This window comes from Gobius niger (assembly GCF_951799975.1).
Source record: "Gobius niger genome assembly, chromosome: 18".
Lineage (NCBI taxonomy): Eukaryota > Metazoa > Chordata > Actinopteri > Gobiiformes > Gobiidae > Gobius > Gobius niger.
Genome location: NC_136869.1, coordinates 29,595,635 through 29,615,737, shown reverse-complemented (window position 1 = coordinate 29,615,737; position 20,103 = coordinate 29,595,635). Strand labels below are relative to the sequence as shown.

Sequence of the window (20,103 nt, the reverse complement as noted above, 5' to 3'; positions counted from 1 at the left end):
CAATGTCATGAAATCATTCCGCTCAAACCAGTCAAAGAAGCATCATTTCTGTGGCTCTGATTCGGAGTCACCCTCCCATGCCAACATGATGGGGCTGGTGGACTCACCGATTTGCCAAACCCCTCTGCGATTGTTGACCCTGAATAAACGGGGTGCACCTTCAAAAGTAGTATCTGAGACGAGCCTTATGCAGACCATGAACCTGCCGGAGGTGCCGCTGTGCCTTCGTCATCAACATGCCTCGACTAATGTGCCATTTCCCTTTAGCTCAAGTGTGGTGGAAAATACTCTTTATATAAAAGCATGTGTATCTTTCTGTTATTATAGTCTGGTCTGTGAAGTGATAGGACTTAGATATTGTTATATTTGTCTACAGTGACTCAGGAGCAGTTTCCCTTGCTACTACAAATATGTACAACAGGGTACAAGGCTCCGGGGCTTCAACCCCCCTGTATAAAGAAATTCTGAATGTCCTTGGGACTTACTGGTTTGCCTTAGTTTTGAGGATGTTTGGCTTCTCCCTTCAACAGGCTTTGGCAGTGTTAAAGGGATATTTCAAGATTTCTGACATAGGGCCTCATTTCCTAGTTATCCAGAGTGTTGTAGACTTCAGGATATACATTTTTTTAATTCATGTAGTTCTTATATTGGAGGGTTTAGTGGTGCTAGGCTAGTGCTAGGCTAGTGCATTTTCTAGCAGATCACTCTGCCGCTGCGTACCTTACAACCACGAAACTGACACTGCTCAAATAAGTTATTTTAAATGGAAAATGGGTATAATTATTCTATCCACACAGACATTTATATCCGTAGTCTGGCGTTATGAGACAGGTGCACTGTGCTCGGGTCAGACTGTTTTTAATGGAGGCTACTAGTTACCATAGACATGCGCTAGCCTAGCACTAGCCTAGCACCACTAAACTCTTCAAAAATAAGGACTGCATGAATTAAAAAATATACATCTGAAATCAACAACACTCTGGATAACTAAGAAATGAGGCCCTATGTCAAAAATCCTGAAATATCCCTTTAATGATCCTTCAACAGCAGATTATACTTATCCGTTCTTTATTCTTAAGAGCTACTCTCAGCATGTTGAAGCCTCTTCAGGTGAGAGGCCAAACGTCCACAAACAACTCCGTACAGATGACGGCTTAAGAACTGCTGCCTAACTCGCTTTGGCATTAAAAGAATAGACGTTTCAGATCAACTTTTAAATGTCATTGATCTGACAAACTCAATGCAAAAACATGGCTTCAAGGCTGAGAATGTATTATAACTTCCACACGATTGGAAATGATCCTGAACTCTACACGTGTCTGAATGTCTCCACATTTCTCCTGAAGGCTACATGTCCATATGTTTGTGTCTTTTTATTGTTTGTTGTAATCCTAGCACTTTTGGTAAATATGATGCCTTTATTTTTCTCCATCATGTTTTCAAAACTTTATTACAAATGTGTAGATGATATATTTAGCTTTTTTTAAGAGAACAATAACATGTAAATACTATATAAAGACCTTTATTTTTGCAGGTACCATGTGGATAGTGTTTCATTTTGCTTTACTTGCACAAGTGTTTGGGAGGGAAGCTGGATTCTGCCGTTATGACCAGGGAAACAAGCCGGTCTGCTTCCAGTCTTCAAAGTCATTTGCAAAAAGAGAACTTTGGAATTGTTCTTCATATAGATAGCTAAAGACCTCTTAGCTGTCAGAAAGCAGCTTCCCAGACTGTAGACCATAGACTGAATGTTACTGCCAATCAAAATTGCAATTAGCAAAGAATGCTGTATATTATATCATATAATGTCATCTGCAGAGAAGGGTCATTTTTACATTAAAAGCTGCTGACCCTGTAGCTGTACACACATGTTCTGAAAGTAATCTGATCCTTGCAATAGAAGTTCATGCATCATTTTTTTTTCTCAAATGTTAAAGATAATGTTTGGATTAATTCTTAATGAATGGTACAGTTGGACACGAAAAAGAGTCTCCATATGCAAATGTTCTTCATTCGCTAAGCTTTAACTCCTGGAGGCTGCTCTAGCACAACAGAATGTATTTGATTTGAACATGTTGACCTCAGATCTAGGGGCATGTTAATAAACACACTCCTTTGTTGTTAACAATGTAAGAGCCTGTACTGATGGGAAAAATGTAATGTAATACTGTGTAAACACAAAAGTCTACAGGGTTTACAGAGGAGCACAAGTGCACAAAACACTCCAGTGTCAGTTTCATTGTTTGAAATAAATGCTTATTGGCCGTTACTTTGATGTTTGGATACATTTGTGGAGGCATTGGTTTTGGACTGGGGGTCGCGGCCTGACCCAGCTACAGGGGCTTAGAAGAGAAAAGGGTTGGGAACCACTGGGCTAAATAGCCCTTTGGCTAATTCTGCCATATTTACAGTTTATTAATATGCACTGTCCCTATAATAAAAATCATAACATACAGTCTATGGTCAACTCTGAGTATGATGTGATTGGAGACCGGGTCATGTTGATAAATGTGATTTTGTTTTCATGCAAAGACCAGTTTTACCTGTAAGGTCAACACACCGCCCTCCGCTGATACTGGCCCCCTGTTAGCAAAATGTCAGCACCACTCTGTTCTTCCTGCATGTTTACTGGGGTCGACTGTGAACCGATTCTACAAGGGAAAAGTAGATATCGAAGAACAAAAGTCAATTTTCCACCAGACTTGATGCAGTGTATCTGAGTATAAGGTTGAGGATAAACCTCAGGACTTGCATCTTTGTTAGTCTTTAAACTAAAGTCTTACTTTTGTTGTTTTTATGGCAAAGGCTGTTGGCTAAACACCTATTGTGCCAGAACTTGCTCCTAATTGGTCAGCTAGTATCATGTGATTACATCATGGTTAGTGCTAGATCTGCTCAGAAGGGACGATCAGCTGTGATTTTGTATCGATCTATGGTTGTTTTGTTTTGTTTTGCAGACTATGCTGCAGCTTTAACCTAGTGTATGTTTTAACGTTGACGGGCAGTAATGTTGATGTTACCACATGATACAAACTGACTAACTAGGAGCAAGTCACGAACAACAGCGTAAACAATCGAAAAAATATCCATCTTTCAACTTCAAAAGTGGTGCATGCATAACATAAAGGAAATGTTTGGTGTCAAAAGCCTTTGGGAGACAATGGGGAAGAACTCCATTTTAAACTTCCTGTATACACTATCAGATGAATGATTGATGGGAGGGTGTCCACAGATTTGAGGGTGCACAGGAGCAGCAGAGGGCGCTGGTGTTTATGGCCGGTGTTACATTGATTGAACTTTAGCTGCTAACCCATGGACAGTCTTGAAGGTGCTCAGTCCTTCCTCCTCCCTCCTCTTTTGTGCCTCTCATCTCCTCCTCTCCTCATACTGTGACTTCGGGACATTCTCTGCGTAGGCCTACACCTCAGACCTCATGCTCTTGGTTCTGCTGAGGCCCCAGGCATCATCCGAGGCTGTGCCTGGGCACCGCCTTCACCAAATGATGCTCATTTTATTGTTGAACGTCAGTGTCAGATGTGCCCACAGCGGAGAACCCCCGCCTGCTCAAAGTGCTGCATTCCACCTCTTGGACCCATTGTACCAGTCACAAAGTTCCTTGGACTACTGTGGGGTTGCATGTTAAGTCTGTTTGTAGGCCGTAAGTGTATTCTGTAACATGATATCATCCAAAGAGGCAGATTATTTATTGTTTGGATACGTGCTGCTATAAAGGGGAACTGCCGTTCAACTCTAGTGTTTGTACACGTTCAATAAAGTGAAAGATCAGCTCCTTGTTCTGTGGCTTTGTTTCATTTCATCACATTAGCCACACTGATCACTCCCGCTCATCACTCACTGCTGCGCACAGAAACATGCAGCAGACCAGGCTCTCTGGACACTCTGGAAAGAGCCTGTGGATGTAGCAGTGCAGTGGTCTGAGCTGCTCTTTTACGCAGGCGCGCAGAGGCGCGCAGAGGCGCGCAGGGTGATCGCAGGTCTCTCTTTGAGACTGAACTCAATGACCTTAGCTGTAGTAGTGTGTCCTCCACCCGCAGGGCGGCGCTGTGCCTCACTACAGTGTTTATGTGAGGCAGTCATGGCGGCGGCCTGGCATGTCGAGCCATGCCGTCTCCCATCCCAGTGTCCAGGCTGCTGCCCAGAGACCTGTACCCGAGTGCGGACACAGGAGCCTGCAGCAGCCCGCTCCTCAAACACGGCTCTACGCTGCACATCCCCGCTCCCAGACCGGCCTGCCTCAGGCCCTGGTCGTCGGTCATTCGGTGGCCCGAGCTGCAGCTCGCGGGGCCGCTGGGCTCTGGGGGCTTCGGCTCGGTCTTCAGGGCGGAGTATCTGGGGCAGAGTGTGGCGCTGAAACGGGTCAACAAGTCCACGAAGAACCGCGCGGCCTCCAGGCGCAGCTTCTGGGCAGAACTCAACGCCGCGCACCTGCGTCACCGGAACATTGTGCGCGTGCTCGCTGCTAGCACGTGCGTGCCCGCGGAGCCGTGGCACGAGGGCAGCCTCGGGAGCGTGCTGATGGAGCTGTGCGTGTCCGACCTGCAGCAGGTCATCTACGGCCCGGACCCCCCGGACCAGAGCCGCTGTCTGCGCTATGCCACTGACGTCACGCACGGGCTGCGCTTCCTCCACGCGCACGGAGTGCTGCACCTGGACATTAAACCCGCCAACCTGCTGCTGTCCCGGGACCAGGCGGTGAAGATCGCGGACTTCGGCTGCTCCCTGAAGCTGGAGCCCGGCTGTGAGGCCACGGGGAGCCCGCAACACCTGGGCGGCACGTTTACGCACCGCGCGCCCGAGCTGCTGCGCGGAGAGTCCGCTTCAGCCAAAGCGGACGTGTTTTCTTTCGCCATCACGCTGTGGCAGCTGCTGACCCGAGAGCAGCCGTACGTAGGTGACCGGCAGCACGTGATCTACGCGGTGGTGGCGCACGAGCTGCGGCCACAGCTTCAAGGGCACGTAACTTTCAGCGGGGCACGCGGCGGCGTGTACAGCGCCCTCCTGAGCCGCTGCTGGAGCGCGCGGCCCCAAGACCGACCGAGCTCCTCGGAGCTGCTGGACCTGCTGCCCAGCGGCCAGGACCGGTGACCCAGGCCTGAGGGGCCCGGTGACCCAGGCCTGAGGGGCCCGGTGACCCAGGCCTGAGGGGCCCGGTGACCCAGGCCTGAGGGGACCGGTGACCCAGGCCTCAGGGGATTGTGCTGAAGGACATATATGCCAGTACTTGACTTGTTTATTTGAATGTGGAGGTGTCATACTCTCTGGTCTTAAATGTTTTGATTAAACTTCTTTTATACAGCTTCACTCAGACTGCTCAGTCACATTTTCTCAGATTTTTAATACACAAGAATACACTCTGTACAGATGGTTTTGCACATGTAAAATCACAGTGAGCAGCAGGATGGGGCAGAGGGGCACAGTGACATCTTCAACAGGACACACAAAACTACGGCACATCTCACACCCTCCTCTCCCAGACTACCACACAAAGTCCCTCTGGTTCATTTAGCACACTCTTCACAAGACACAAAACTAAATGTAATCATCAGTTAATGTCCTATTTTAGAAGTGACTTTAAGAATAAATGAACTTTGGTTGGTAAAAGTAGCAAAGCAGTGGAGTTGGGACCTGGGACTCCTCTGCACTTTCATTAGATGCTTTCTGTTCTATTCCTCCAGTACTCGTACAATACCACTACACATATTACGAGGGATGTGATGTCCAGGGCAAAAACAATGTTCACAAAGGCATTGCTTCCTGCGCGCAGTAAGAGATGGGTAACTTCAGAGGCCTGGATTCAGCAGCTGTTGCTGAACATTAACAAAAACATCTGTATGTTTGTCTCCTATTCATGTAATAGGAGACAAAACATGTGGCAGCTGATCTGACATTTGCAAGAATACACTAACATAAAAATACAAATATTTTACTTTTGCTTCCAGATTCACTCAGTGATCAAATGTAAGAGTACTGTTACCTCAACATAATACTACTCAAGTACAAGTGAAAAAGAAACACTGACCACATGACCTCAGAATTAGAAGGTTCTATCAGACATTTTTGTCGAAATATTGTTCCTGGATCCAACCTGTGCACGACATTGAAGTTTGGTAGATTTTGGTGCATTTTTTTGTTTTTTTAATGAGCAAAAACACTTTAAACCTACATATCTCAGAACTACTCAGAACACAGATAGAAACCTTAGAATTCTACGGAGACGAGTTGCTTTACAAAGTTCCAGTGTTTCCACAGCACATGATCGCACTTAGAGGCACAGTACCCAGCTCTTTTACAGTAGTGTCTTTTGCCTTGCATTATATTGTAAAAGTAGACATTTGAGGGGGAAAAACTTTCCCCAAAACTGCGCTGTGCATCTAATTGGAAAGCTTTACAGTGATAGTAAAGCGGCGGTGATCAGATTGGGATCAAAAATGAGAAAGCCAGATGTTTATATTATAGCTGTTGGCATTGCAAGGATGCTTTTGCACCAAATAAAAGCATGTTCACATGGCCGTGGACTACTTGTGTCACAGGGAAATAATGTTCAGTCTAACTGCGCAGATTTCCAGATTCAGATTCAATTTAGTCAGACATTGAAACATTTTCTACATAAAGACAGGAACAATTATTCAGAAGTGTGAAATGGAATACTATCTCAGTGTATATTGTGGGTGCTTTGAAAACATTTGATTATGTATTTATGATGAAAGGCGTGGCCGTGCGTGAGGTGCGAGGGTTCAGTAACTTAATGCATCTCTGCTATTTAGTGGAATTGGATTTGGATGAACTTTCTGCTAAAGAAGGGGTGTAGACATATGCAGTTATGGAGATGCACCATTGGAGGAATCTGTAGATGTGCCAGAATTTTCACCAAAACGAAGAAATGTTGACCAGCACAAAGCTGTGACTGCTTGATTTAAAATTTCTGGGCATTTCAATTTCATTTTGAAATTTCCTCCCAAATGTTTTTAGGGACTAAAATGTGGACATGTTGGGGGGAAAAAGAGGAAGTTGTGAAAGGTGCTTAACCTCTTCCCTGTGAGGAACCAGGATGTTAGAAATGCATTAGAAGCCAGGAATGCCTTTGATCACAACTCAATCTACACCGCGTTCTAAATGATTATGCAAATTGTATTTCAGTGTCATAGAAAAAAAACATCAATCTCAGCGGTGATAATTAGTTGTCAGTTAAGCTCAGTTAAGGGAAAAACTACCGAAAAAGGAAATTCCACATTTTCAAGAAAAAGGATCTCTCTGTTGATGAAAAGTGAAATAGTTGAGTGCCTTGGTCTAGGTATGAAAACCTTCCATATTTCATGAAAGATGAAGCGTAATCATCGAACTGTTAAGAGATTTGTGGCTGATTCAGACACACACGAGTTTGTGCAGAAAAAGGCACAATGAGGACGGTTACAGCCAGACGAATACATCAGATTTGAAGCTGCTGGTGCCTCTGGAGTCTCCTGAACATCAAGGTGTAGGACCCTCCAGAGGCTGCATTTGTGCATACACCTTCTATCCGGCCTCCCCTAAACTGTTCATTGAAGCTGAAGCAGAAACGGCTGCAGTGGCTCAGAAATACATGAGACTCATTTTCAAACAGTCGTGTTCACTGATGAGGCCGTGTGACCCTGGATGGTCAGATCAATGGAGTAGTGGATAGTTGGTGAATGGCCACAATGTCCCAACAAGGCTGTGACGTCAGTAAGGAGGGGGCGGAGTCATGTTTTAGAGCTAGAATCATGGAGAGAGAGCTGGTCGGCCCCTTTAAGCTGTTTCTTCCATGGTGCAAAAAGAAGAGCCGTGCTTTCCCTAACAAAATCATCCTCAGTCATGACAACGCACCATGTCCTGCGGTAAAGAATACCTCTGACTGCATCATTGGCTGCTATGGGCATAAAGGGAGAGACCCCCTCCTCCCCTGATGGGTATTGTCAAGGAGTTATCGATACTACTACTCTTATCGATTCTCCTTATTGGTGCTTTTGAAAGGAGTATCTTACCTGCACGCACCTGTCCCGCTGCGGCCGCGCACATGGCTGCAGAGGGATAGACACCCAACCAACACTGTGCGCTCTCGTGCGGGCAGTGGGAATGAACCATAGGGATGAACAGATCCGATGCAACGAATGCATCCATGAGAGCAGAGAGCCTTTTTTTTTTTGGTTATTAAAGCGTGCGTGATTCGCGCACCAACGCAGGGCCCCGTTAAGAAGACCGAAAAGGCTGAAGCTTCTCTGTCCGGGTGGACTGGCACACGTGGCCCTGGGGGTTTCAGTACCCAACCCTAATTGAGAACCTTTGGAACATCCTCAAGCAAAACATCTATGAGGGTGGGAGGACTTTTCATCCAAACAGCAGCTCTGGGAGGCTATTCTGACATCCTGCAAACAAATCCAAGCAGAAACTGTCCAGAAACTCACACATTTAATGGCTGTATGAATTTTGAAGCAGCTCACAGAAGGGTCCTATGTTAAAACGCACCTTGACCTGTTATGATGTTTCGATTGAAATAGCTTTTGATTTCAGTAAGTAGAAGAAGAAGATCTTTTTTTTAATAGCGCCTTTCACAGACATATAGTCACAAAGCGCTTTACATGAGACAACTGTATCCATACTCGGTGGTGGTAAACTACGTTTGTAGCTTCAGTTTCCCCTGGGGGAGACTGACAGAAGCGCTGTCGCGACTGCACACGTCTGCACCAATGGTCCCTTTGACCACAATCATACATGCACTCACACACATCATTCATCATGGCCTATTGTACATGTTTTTAGTGGTAGGGGAAACTGGAGTACCCAGAGGAAACCTACACAGACACGGAGAACATGCAAACTCCACATAGAAAGGCCCCGTCCAGGTGGGAATCGAACCCTGGACCTTCTAGCTGTGACGCGAGAGCACTAACCGCTGCGCTACCATTAGAAGTATGACCTTCTAATGCTGCAAATTCAACAAATTATCATTTCAGTTCTTTACAACCTATACAATGTATTGAAACGATGAGTTGCAGAATAATTTGGAACAGTAGATTTTGAGTTGTTTTTTTATATTTGTGTTTGAATAAAGTACTGTTATCATTGGGAGGTTTTTTCAATCACATTCATTTCATCCTCTGACAGTTAAAGACTTGAAAATTATGCTGACTGTCATTTGAGTTGAACATTTAGAAAATCTTAGAAAAATATAATTTGCATCATAATTTGGAACGCTGTGTATTGACTCACTAACTCTTTTGTTCTTTGTGAATAAAAAAAAAATGGGTACAGGGCTTGTAACCCCATTTGGATCACATGATGGTGACCCTCTCGGGGGACACTGCAGCCCCCACAGGCTCCAGGCGTGAGGGCCCGCTCCACCGGCTGTCCTGCCCCTTCCTGATGAGGTGCAGTCTGCGGGCCAGGCAGGGCAGCAGCAGCAGCAGTTTGCCCAGGACCACACACACAGGCAGGGCTAGTGCCGGGACGAAGCTGGGCGGCAGGTAGAAGCGGTAGGCATCCCACTGGAAGGCCTTCCTCCAGCCGAACAGCAGGCCATGCAGGGTGGCTATGAGCAGCGCGATGTAGCCCAGCGTTGACTGAGAAAACACACAAGCAGCAGGAGGCATTAAAGAAAAACTTAGCCTCAAATTTTTGCTGAGTGTCCAATAGTGTTGTCTACATATCCTGGTCATAAATTTAGCAATTTAGTGCAAATAAGTAAAAAGATCAACTTTCTGCTTAAAAACGTCTACAAGCAAAATGTCTGGATTTGATTTTTGAATGTGTGGCCTCTGTTGGAGGAGGCGTAAAATCTGCTGTCAGTTGCCCTGCAGCAAAAACACTTGAATGAAACGCTCCCACACATGGCCCTGGCCCGGCCTCCCGCAGTGAGGAGGGAGCAGGGGAGGAAGAGCGCCGTTTACCTGTAAGGAGACCGAGGCCGGTCAATCACAGACTAATAGCCCCTCCATCCCTCCCCCCGCCTTGGTCCTCCAGAAACGCCTCCAGAAATGCACAGGATGGTCTCATATCCTCCAAACGCGTGCACATCATTTCAGCAAAGGCACCATAAGACCTGAGCAGCTCTTTCAGTGGTAGACTGAGACTCCCTCAGTACAACAAGACTGTAAGGTAACATGTGCATGTGCAATAACCCCTTTGCATGATTCTCTGTATCAGCGCCACTTTATTCTCTGTATTAGCGTCACTTATTGGCAACTTGCACTAGGACTAAACTTTGCACTGTCAATGCTGACCTTGATCTCTCACCATCTCTCTCATCTCTCATATCTACTTTTCATAGTCTATTCTTTCATTTTTTAATTTTTAAAATTTTCTCATTGTTTATATTCCTGTTCCTTAAGATTCTTGGTCCTACTCATTGTACATAAGATACCTCCTTTTCTACTATTTAACTGTTTGCACATTTCCTTTGCTCATGAAGTTTTAATGAATTATTAAGCATTAGTAATCTGTTTAGGGCAACGGGTTTGGGTCAGTGGTAAGTTTTGGGTAGGCCATGAATAAGCATATTATTCATGGCCAACTATGGTAATAGATAATAACTTATATCTTATTAATATTGTTACAATTATTTCATTCATGGCATATTAAGTGCTAATACGAATACCTTATGAATACTTCATGTGGACCCCTTAATATAAAGTAGGGCTGCTAAATGATTAAAAATAATAAGGACGATTATTTTAGTCATAATTGAAATCACATTTATTCAAACAATTATTTGAAAAAAGGCCATCTTTATTTTATTTATTAATTAATCAAAAAACAATGCTGAATATTTTCTGAACAGTCAAAACAGTACAAAGGATTTCAAGTATGCCTTGATTGAGGAGAAGTCTCTGTTTCAATAATCGTTTTCTATAATAAGTTAAAAGGAGGAACATCCTCATCATCAACCAAGCATTTACTAAAGCGACTGCTATGTTTTCTTTTTGGAAAGCATTGTGCTGAAGTGCTGTCTTGGTGTTTGTCAAATGTATGTTTTTTTGTTTTTTTTCGATTATGCTATTTTTGTAATGGCTTAGTGTAATAATCAAAATTGTAACTGAATATTAGCACAGCTCTAAGATAAAGCGACCCATATGAATGAAGCCAGGCCTGCCAGCCTGTCACCTGTATGAAGCTGAACTCCCTCCAGTTGAGGGCGCTGTGGACCGAGGGCAGTGAAGTGACGGCCAGCAGAGACAGCAGGCCCAAACTCATGACGCCAAACGACACGTACATCTCCACCCTCCACACCTCCTCCTCGTTCCACGTGCTCTCCACCTCCGCATGGACCTGAGGAACATCACAGCACACCTCCATGAAGGCCACAACTGGGGCGAGGTACCCTCCAATACTGGCACTTTATCAGTACTTGGTTAACGACATCGATACCGGAATTATACTTTCTTCGACACCTAAACCAAAGTATTTGTCATGTAACACCAGAAAACAGAACAACAATGTCCATAAAACACCACCTTTGACACCAACCTGTTGGTAACATTAACCTGCTGGTAACATTAACCTGCTGGTAACACCAACCTGTTGGTAACATTAACCTGCTGGTAACACTAACCTGTTGGTAACACCAACCTGTTGGTAACACTAACCTGCTGGTAACATTAACCTGCTGGTAACACTAACCTGTTGGTAACATTAACCTGCTGGTAACATTAACCTGCTGGTAACACCAACCTGTTGGTAACATTAACCTGCTGGTAACACTAACCTGCTAGTAACACTAACATGTTGGTAACACTAACCTGTTGGTAACATTAACCTGCTGGTAACACTAACCTGTTGGTAACACTAACCTGTTGGTAACACTAACCTGTTGGTAGCATTAACCTGCTGGTAACACTAACCTGCTGGTAACATTAACCTGTTGGTAACACTAACCTGTTGGTAGCATTAACCTGCTGGTAACACTAACCTGCTGGTAACACTAACCTGCTGGTAACACTAACCTGCTGGTAAGACTAACCTGCTGGTAGCATTAACCTGCTGGTAACACTAACCTGCTGGTAACACTAACCTGCTGGTAACACTAACCTGCTGGTAACACTAACCTGCTGGTAAGACTAACCTGCTGGTAGCATTAACCTGCTGGTAACACTAACCTGCTGGTAACACTAACCTGCTGGTAACACTAACCTGCTGGTAACACTAACCTGCTGGTAAGACTAACCTGCTGGTAGCATTAACCTGCTGGTAACACTAACCTGCTGGTAAGACTAACCTGCTGGTAACACTAACCTGCTGGTAACACTAACCTGCTGGTAGGCAGTGTTGAGCAGCAGGTATCTCTCAGACCTCCTCATGGGCAGACACAGACTGTAGAGCACATGCACCGCAGCCAGAAAGAAGCTGAGCAGACCCAGCTGTTTGCGACTGCGCAGCCAGCCCTCCAGCCAGCTGGGGAACTGCCTGTACTTTGTCCCATAGAACAGCTGATGGCCCGCTGCCACCTGCCCCCCCAAGTACACCAGGGCGAGCAGTGTGATGGCCACAGAGGGCAGGGTCCTGTTCACCACCTCCATGGGGATCTTGTAGAAGTCACTCTGCTTGGACTTAACGTATGGGTGAATGACGTCTCGAACAAAGGAGTAGGCGAAGAAGAAGATGGAAAGGGCCACAGCGGCCAGAACGGGGCCCCTCCAGCCAGGAAACAGGCGCAGCGGCATGTTCTCAATATCCCGGGACGAGCTCAGGGGCCCCATGTCCACAGGCCGGAAGTGCAGCAGTCGGGCCAGCTCCATGATCTGCTGCCGCGCTGAAACACAGTCACTGCAGATGTATACCTGATGATTACATGAAAAAGTTATTCAACCATAAAGCAGAATGAGCCAGACGTTTTGGCTAAAACCAGTCCTCAGTAAACGCATAAGGATTCTTACTTCCACAATCTCATGAAGCACCTGTTCACATTCAAGTCCTAGTTTGTCCTACTGCAGGCCTCATGAGGTAAACACAAAGGGCTCAGTTTACTGTGCCTATTATTATCTCATGTAAATGAGTTTGCACCACTTTACCTTGTACTCCATTTAGCACGTGTGCAAACATTTAGTACATCAGGCCCTTAGTGACTGAAGATTCTGAGTTAGAGTTAACTTTTCGACATTTTGCCACACTATGGACCGTATAGTGTTGAAATTTTACGTGAAAGACACACTGAGTGACACACAATCGTAAAGTGAAATGAGTTTTAGACATTTTTGAGTAAAATCTGAATAGTGGGGTGTGCAAAAGTATCTATCGCTTTCCTTTTAGTGCAACCAATTGCCTTGAAAAGTTGCATGATGATTTCTGAATGATCAGATGTTGACCTAATGACTAAATGGTAAATGGACTCCACTTATATAGCACTTTACAGTGAGGAACCAGTTACCCATTCACACTCTCATTCATACACCAATGTACGCAGACACTGGAGGGAAGTAAGGTGAAGTGTCTTGCCCAAGGACACAACGACGTGTGCATTTGCGGGATTCGAACCCACAACCTTCCGATCATGAGAAGACCCATTTTGCCACCTGCTCCACTGTTGCCCCATAGACAACCAGTGTGTAATCTAATCTCACTTCAAACGGCTAGAGGAAGCCATTTTAAAAAGAAAATCATAAGAAGTCCCGTTTGCTGTTACTGCTCCCCAATAGCCAGTCTCTGGACAGACCTCTGAGACCATCACAGAGCAGCTGTATTTGAACTAACATTAGATGACACACAGGTAGACTCGATTTAGTCATTGGGTCAACATGTGATCATTCAGAAATCATCAGGCGACTTCTGAAGGCAACTGTTTGCACTGAAAGGAAAGGATTATGAATACTTTTGCACATCACACTTTTCAGATTTTATTCATAAAAAAAGTTCAAAATCATGTATAAAATTAATTTAACTTTTAACTAACAACGATTATGTGTCACTTAGTGTGTGTCTTTCACATAAAATTTCAATTTAATATATTTATGTCTGTGGACCATAGCGTGGCAAAATGTCGAACCCCGACTGGATCAGGACCGGAGTTAATGTGAGCCGGGGGTAGGGGTACAGGTACTTTTTCAACTGACTGTAGGTCAGGATTGTAGTATAAACCACAAGAGGATGTCTACATACTCTTCTTTCAAACTGGCTCAAACTATTTCCAGTTTAATTCATATGTTTGTGCAGTTCTGGTGAACACTGAACAAACACAACAAACAGCAGCAGTAGAACTGCAAGCAAAGAAAGATTTTTGCACTTCAATCTCTTGCAGCACAGGACTGTACCTGAGACTTCATTGCTGTGAAGCAAGAGCGCTAACCACTCAGCCACTGTGTCACCTGATTATGTCATTATGTCATGGTACACAAAATGCTTCACTGTGTTTTTGAATCCATGCCTCACTTACAGTGTTTCCCTGTAGCTTTGGTACATTTCTCAAATCAGAACTCATATTTTCAAAAGTTTAAGTTCACTTCTAAAAACAATGTATACAAACAGAAAAAATACAATGCAACAATTGCAAAATCACACCACCTGCCAAAAAGTCTTATTAAATGAATAAAAGTTAAGTATCTGTGTCAGTGCATCAGAACCTTCATTCAGTATTTTCAGTGTATGCGCTTTTAACAAATGAGGCTGAAGTTAACACTGTAGCATTCGGAAGAAACCTGGCTGCCCTCGGACCCTCTGACCCTCTGATCCTCTGACCCGCTGAAACCCTCCTGGGTTTGTCCAAGTCTCAGAGCATTGTGTTCTGCGCTGGTCAGCTCCTCCTTCCTCTTCCTCCTGCAGCTTCCTCCGCACCATAACAGTTCACCATCTCCTCATTAGTCCCTTTTTTGGTTCCTGTAGCTCCTCTTCTGAAGCCTCCACTGTCCTGCAGGGGGGGCTCTTGGTGCCTCTTCAGTGTCTCAGAAGAATACATTTGTAGGTCTCAAATGAGTTTAGCTGATAAGCTAGCATTTTCTTTTCCTTTAAAAGCTGCTTTTTTCAGGACCATTTTGGACTCTCAAAATAAACAAATCCAACCAGACCTCCACAAAACACGGCAAAGACGTACAAAAGCATCCAGAAAAACAATGTGGAACAGAAACCACAAGTGCAGTTTGCAGAAAAAGGTACAAAATTAAGCTGTAACAGGAGAGAGGGAGGTTGCTTCCTGTAATATGTAATAATAATACAATAAGTTATACTATTGACAGCATGAATTACTATTCACACAACATTTACTGTGTCACATGCAAAGCAGAAACATTAAAGGGAATATATACGGAGTTTAAAAATGTTAAAAGTAAGTATTTCCCTCCCCCTACATGTTCCAGTAATGTCCTAATGTGTAGAATGAGCCCAGACCTGTTCACCACAACTGCCTCTAAAATCCTGCACTGTCACTCAGAAAGGAGTTAATTCAGGTCTGAAGGGCCGTCATGCACGAGCTCAATATAGAGGCAGCAGTTAAGCTTAAAGCTGCGAACAGACCAAACGCTTTTCAGGCGTCAAAAACGCGCCTAAAGCCCGTAGTTAGACGCTTGTTCTTCCCTGAAGACAGACACTTGTCACAAATATCACCGACGCTCTGGCCGCTGTGTTCATTGTGCTACAACAGGCGTCCTCGAGGCCCAAACACATTCCCAGCGCAGATTCAGCCACTGATATAACTTTTCTTGTCGCCACTTTTAATTCTGGTGTTTGGGTAAAGAAACACTGATGTGTGTCGTTGTAAAAGTCCCAGAGCTGCTGTAGCTACGGTTCACAATGAAGCTAAACCTCCGTGACTTGTTTACATCTGTGGACCGACAGAGAATCTGCGCCGGGGGCTCAGCTACAACGTCAACGTTCACTGTTCAAATTTCTCCCAAAAGTTCAACATTTCCCAACTCTAGCGCGGGCCGCGCTGGACGCCCTGGAGGCGTGTGACTCGCTGCAGGATATTTTGACGCTCCCCGAGGCGCGTCCTCCATGTATTTTACGTGTAAACCTGACGCTTGGCCGCGTTTGGTGTAAACACACCTTTAGACCAGAGTAGTGAGAAGTAGAGCTGGAAAGCCGGGCTGAGATGTCACACATGACAGTCGGGTTTGGGTCGGGTCGGGCTTCAAGAATTTTTTGTTTTTGTTTTTTTGTTTTAATTAATGTCATTATTATTTGTAATACAAATCTAAGCTATAAGCATAGACTATTGGATACCCAACATGATTATACTTATTCCTGCGGCGCTGGGAGGGGAGGGAGGTGGTGCGGGGGCGGATGTGTGGCACATGTGGTGATTGTTGTCACGTTTAAGCAGCATGGCCAGGCACCTTTGATACTGGCGCCACGCAGAGAACATCGCTATTCACTCTTTCTCTCAGGACAGAGGATGAATCAGCAGTTTGGTTCCTGTTTGTGCGTAAAAAGTAGCTTTTGCAAATGCAGCGCAAAGTTTATGAACAACGAGGAGGCGGAGGAGAAGAGAGAGGATGGACGCTGACAGCCTGCTGCTGCGCTAACCTGCCACACAAACCACGCACGTCTCCCAGCCTGCCTGCTCAGGTATGTGCGCAACGCTGCCACGTGCACGTGCGCATACGGCGTGCGCCTCTCTTGGCTCTTCTGCTGCTGTATGTAGGCTACTGTGCAGAGGCTCTGACTGGGCATTAAAGAAATAATCATTTACGTCGAGTTTGTTTCGGCTCGGGCCAACAATTCAAGTTAAATGTTCGGGCTCAGGTCGGGGCCGGGCTTTATGCCCGCGGGGTCGGGTCGGGCTTGATTTTTTGGGCCCGTTTCCAGCTCTAGTGAGTAGTAGTGAGTATAAAAATGACCAACTTTGAGGAATGCCATGCAATATCAGGCCTCAGCAGGCTCCACTGTGATGCTCTCACATGCTGCATCCATGGCTACATATGTATGTGGACGCTGATCACACCTCCATCTATGTGTGCATCATATTAACAACTGACAGTGTAACAAAACAGCACTGACTGCACATTTGATCTAATGCACTGACTGGTTTGCTTTGCATAAAAAGCTTTTGACTATTTCCCTTTGTAAAAATGACAAAAGAATCAAAAGGTTGTACATGCAGTTTTGAAAATCAGTTTCAATCTGAGAAATGTGCCAAAGCGACTGGGAAAAAACTGTAAACATTGCATAAATAACAGTAAATAACAGTGGTAGGGTGTAAAAATGGCTTCATGAAGCCTGATTAAAGGGACCTTGCTAAAACCCACGTGTGTGCTTGCGTCCTGGGGGTAGCTCTGTTGCATGGCCCAGGCGGAAATGACGTTGAAGCCTTTGACCACAGTGCAGGAGGGCAGCAGCGAGGACAGGTACTCCGCGTTGGACTCTGGGTACTGCTTCACTCTGCGGTTGTTGCTCACGTCCACTATAATCTTCCCTGTGACACCAGCAGAATTACAACAAAGCATTACAGAGGCTTCTGACTAGATGGAGCTATGGGAGTAAGTTAGGCCATGGCTACAATCCAACAACACAGGTTTACTTGCAAGCCAAGCATTAACATTCACTGACCTGATCAAAAATATTCGGGATGTAATGAAAAGGTTTTGCCTCCTTTAGGTTTTTGAAGGTGTTCTCAAATGTTCTATTCCATCAATAATGTAATAATACATTAATCTCACTTTAAATTCCAAGTCTTTTACATGTTTTACTATTTTTCAGATCTCTTTTGGCTTTGGCTAAAAAAAGAAGCTGTATAATGATTTCCACTGGTCACACCAACTGTCCATCTGACTTTCATTTTTGCACACTTCGGAGTTGGAAAATGTAACAACCTGTTTCATCTACCGTACCTTCCAGCAGGTGCTTGAGGTCCCAGAGAACAGAGTAGTGCTCACGGCGGATGGCCAGGAACACAATGCCGGTCTTCCCCACAGCGTCCTCGTAGTGCGTCACATCCACCACATGGGGGAAGCAGAGAGCCGCCTGCTTAGGGCTGCGGCTCCCCACCACCACATGGAAGCCCCCACGCAGGAGCCTGAGGGCCAGTGCTCTGGAGAAATCACCCGAGCCCAGGATGGTCACTGCAGGCAGAGCAGGGGGGTCTGGGAGGCTGGAGGAACTGACTGCTGAAACAGAGCAATATGGGCAATATTTACCTTACAATCACTTTTTATCTCACTATTTCCAATACTGACTGAAATGAAGCAGCACAATTAAATGCAATCAAATTTGCAATTAGAAAGCACATAATTGTAGTAATACAGTATAATATATTCTGAAAACAACACCAAAAAGTGGTCTCCACAAGGATAAAATATATTTTTATAGAAAATGAGCAGCGGGACAGGTTTAATTGTTTGGCGGGCCGGAACTGGCCAAATCCCACAGCACACCCGCACTTGCCTCACGGCACACACTTTGGGAACCACTGGTCTACACTATGTCTCCCCCAGTGTTTAAGCTCAAACCTGCCTAAAACGCTAATGTTAACCTGCAATACTATGCTACAATAGGCTACGGCTCTGTTGATGAGAAATGTGTAATAGATTACAAGAGGCTGACTTTTAGTTATGATAAATAAATCAATGAATATGTTTTCTTAGCAGGTTAAAGAAATGTAAAATACATTGTGTGAGAGACCATGGTCAGCTTGTGTGAGCCGGTCAGTCGCGTGTGTTAAGAGTCAGTTGCAGTTGGCATTTTCAAATTTGCCCCGAAAACGTCACAGTGTGGGCCCAGCTGTAGACCAGGAGCATGTCCCCTTACTCGTTTCTACGTGAGCGACCCCAGTCAAAAGGTGCTTTTATTATGCTGAAGGTAGAGTGCATGTTTTATACATTCTGAATAAAGTGCTGATCACAGCCATAACTAACTCGACGTTTTTGCCCATGTGTTGGCATTCCTTTTGACAGCCTGACAGAGTTAGTCCAACACACTTTGATTCCACTAGACTGTTTTACATGTACATGAGCTTGAGCAACCTTTGCTGCATGAAACTGAAACGTAGCCTCACCATGTTTAGACTGAGGTCACCGACAGAGGTTAGACGGAGGAAATAACTACCACAAAAGAATCCAAACTGTCACGGTATTAAAAAAATGGGCTATGTAAACTTTTGATCAGGGTCCTTTTGGTACTTTCTTTTTTGATTATAATTTAAAAGAGTTAACTCAGTTGTTTGGCCATAAATGGCTTTGCACAACCACTAAGTATGAGTGAATAAAACGTTTTGGTGTTATCATTGATATTCTCTGAAAAATAAATACAAAAAATCTGCCAGGGTATGTAAACTTTTTGGCACAACTGTACTTCGGTGCCCCACCATGAAGAGACTTGTCGACGAGCAGAGCTATTCTAAAATCTATTCTCTGAGCGACAGGAGGAACATGCTCTGTAGGAGGATGTTTATTTCCCACACCACATGGGCCCATTGCCATGAATTGTGCGGAATATGTATTGTGTATCAAATTGTGAGGAACCTTACATCTTTCATCTACTGAAGGGAAAGCTGTACACCTCCTACCTCCAGTGATTGCGGCTGCCCCATAGCCGTTCTTCAAAGGTGTGGTCAGGAAGGGTGCATGTGAGGAAGAGGAGGTGGTGAGGAAGACTGGACTCCTACTGCCGCTCATAGACAGAGACTCCATCACTGTGGCTGCTCAGCTCCTGAGCAGACTCAGGGCACATGGGAACCTACAGGAAACAGGAAAAATGTATACATTTAGTTTTTATCTTTTACATGGCGTTAAGTGGAAAACATTAAAATTGAGGAGCTAAATAGCTAAATGCATACAGTAGGCATCAAAACAACTAGCTCACAGTCATACAAATGTGTTAACGCTGCTCTCAGTTGTGATGAAAGGTCAAAGGTTATCTCATCTCAGGAACCCGGGCATCAAATTTATTTCCCAGTGGAAAATACAAGATGAGGTGGCCTTCATGTGGTATTTACCATAATTATGAGAGCACATGAAGGCAGCATAAGTCAGCGGCTGTACCGACTTGGCCTTCGCCAGGTGCTACTAATCGCCATCTGCAAATTTAGACTTTTTCATTTTAATCAGAAAAACGCTAATCTAATTTAAATTCTAGTTTAGACATGGTTTACACCCAGTTTTGACATAAATTAGTCAAATTTATAATTTTAGACCCAGATTAGTCCTGATT

General features: G+C 44.7%; 2 protein-coding genes across 3 annotated transcripts; one reads left to right on the top strand and one right to left on the bottom strand.

The window, feature by feature from the left end:
* Positions 1-3,467: 3,467 nt before the first annotated feature.
* mos (v-mos Moloney murine sarcoma viral oncogene homolog) lies at positions 3,468-5,116 on the top strand. The gene has a single exon (XM_079576182.1). It carries the CDS (start codon positions 4,123-4,125, stop codon positions 5,104-5,106), a length of 984 nt encoding a protein of 327 aa, XP_079432308.1. The 5' UTR covers positions 3,468-4,122; the 3' UTR covers positions 5,107-5,116.
* A 4,031-nt stretch (positions 5,117-9,147) lies between these two features.
* Positions 9,148-19,645, bottom strand: steap2 (STEAP family member 2, metalloreductase). 2 transcript variants are annotated; one of them, XM_079575942.1, is made up of 6 exons: positions 19,460-19,645; positions 17,787-18,059; positions 17,205-17,371; positions 12,282-12,809; positions 11,137-11,301; positions 9,148-9,596 (listed from the first exon to the last, which is right to left on the bottom strand). In XM_079575942.1, the coding sequence occupies exons 1-6, from the start codon at positions 19,581-19,583 to the stop codon at positions 9,309-9,311; spliced, it is 1,545 nt and encodes a 514-aa protein (XP_079432068.1). In that variant the 5' UTR covers positions 19,584-19,645; the 3' UTR covers positions 9,148-9,308. The 2 variants fall into 2 exon arrangements, with proteins under 2 accessions (XP_079432068.1, XP_079432067.1); XM_079575941.1 differs by having other exon boundaries at positions 17,787-18,062; positions 19,460-19,643.
* Positions 19,646-20,103: the final 458 nt, after the last annotated feature.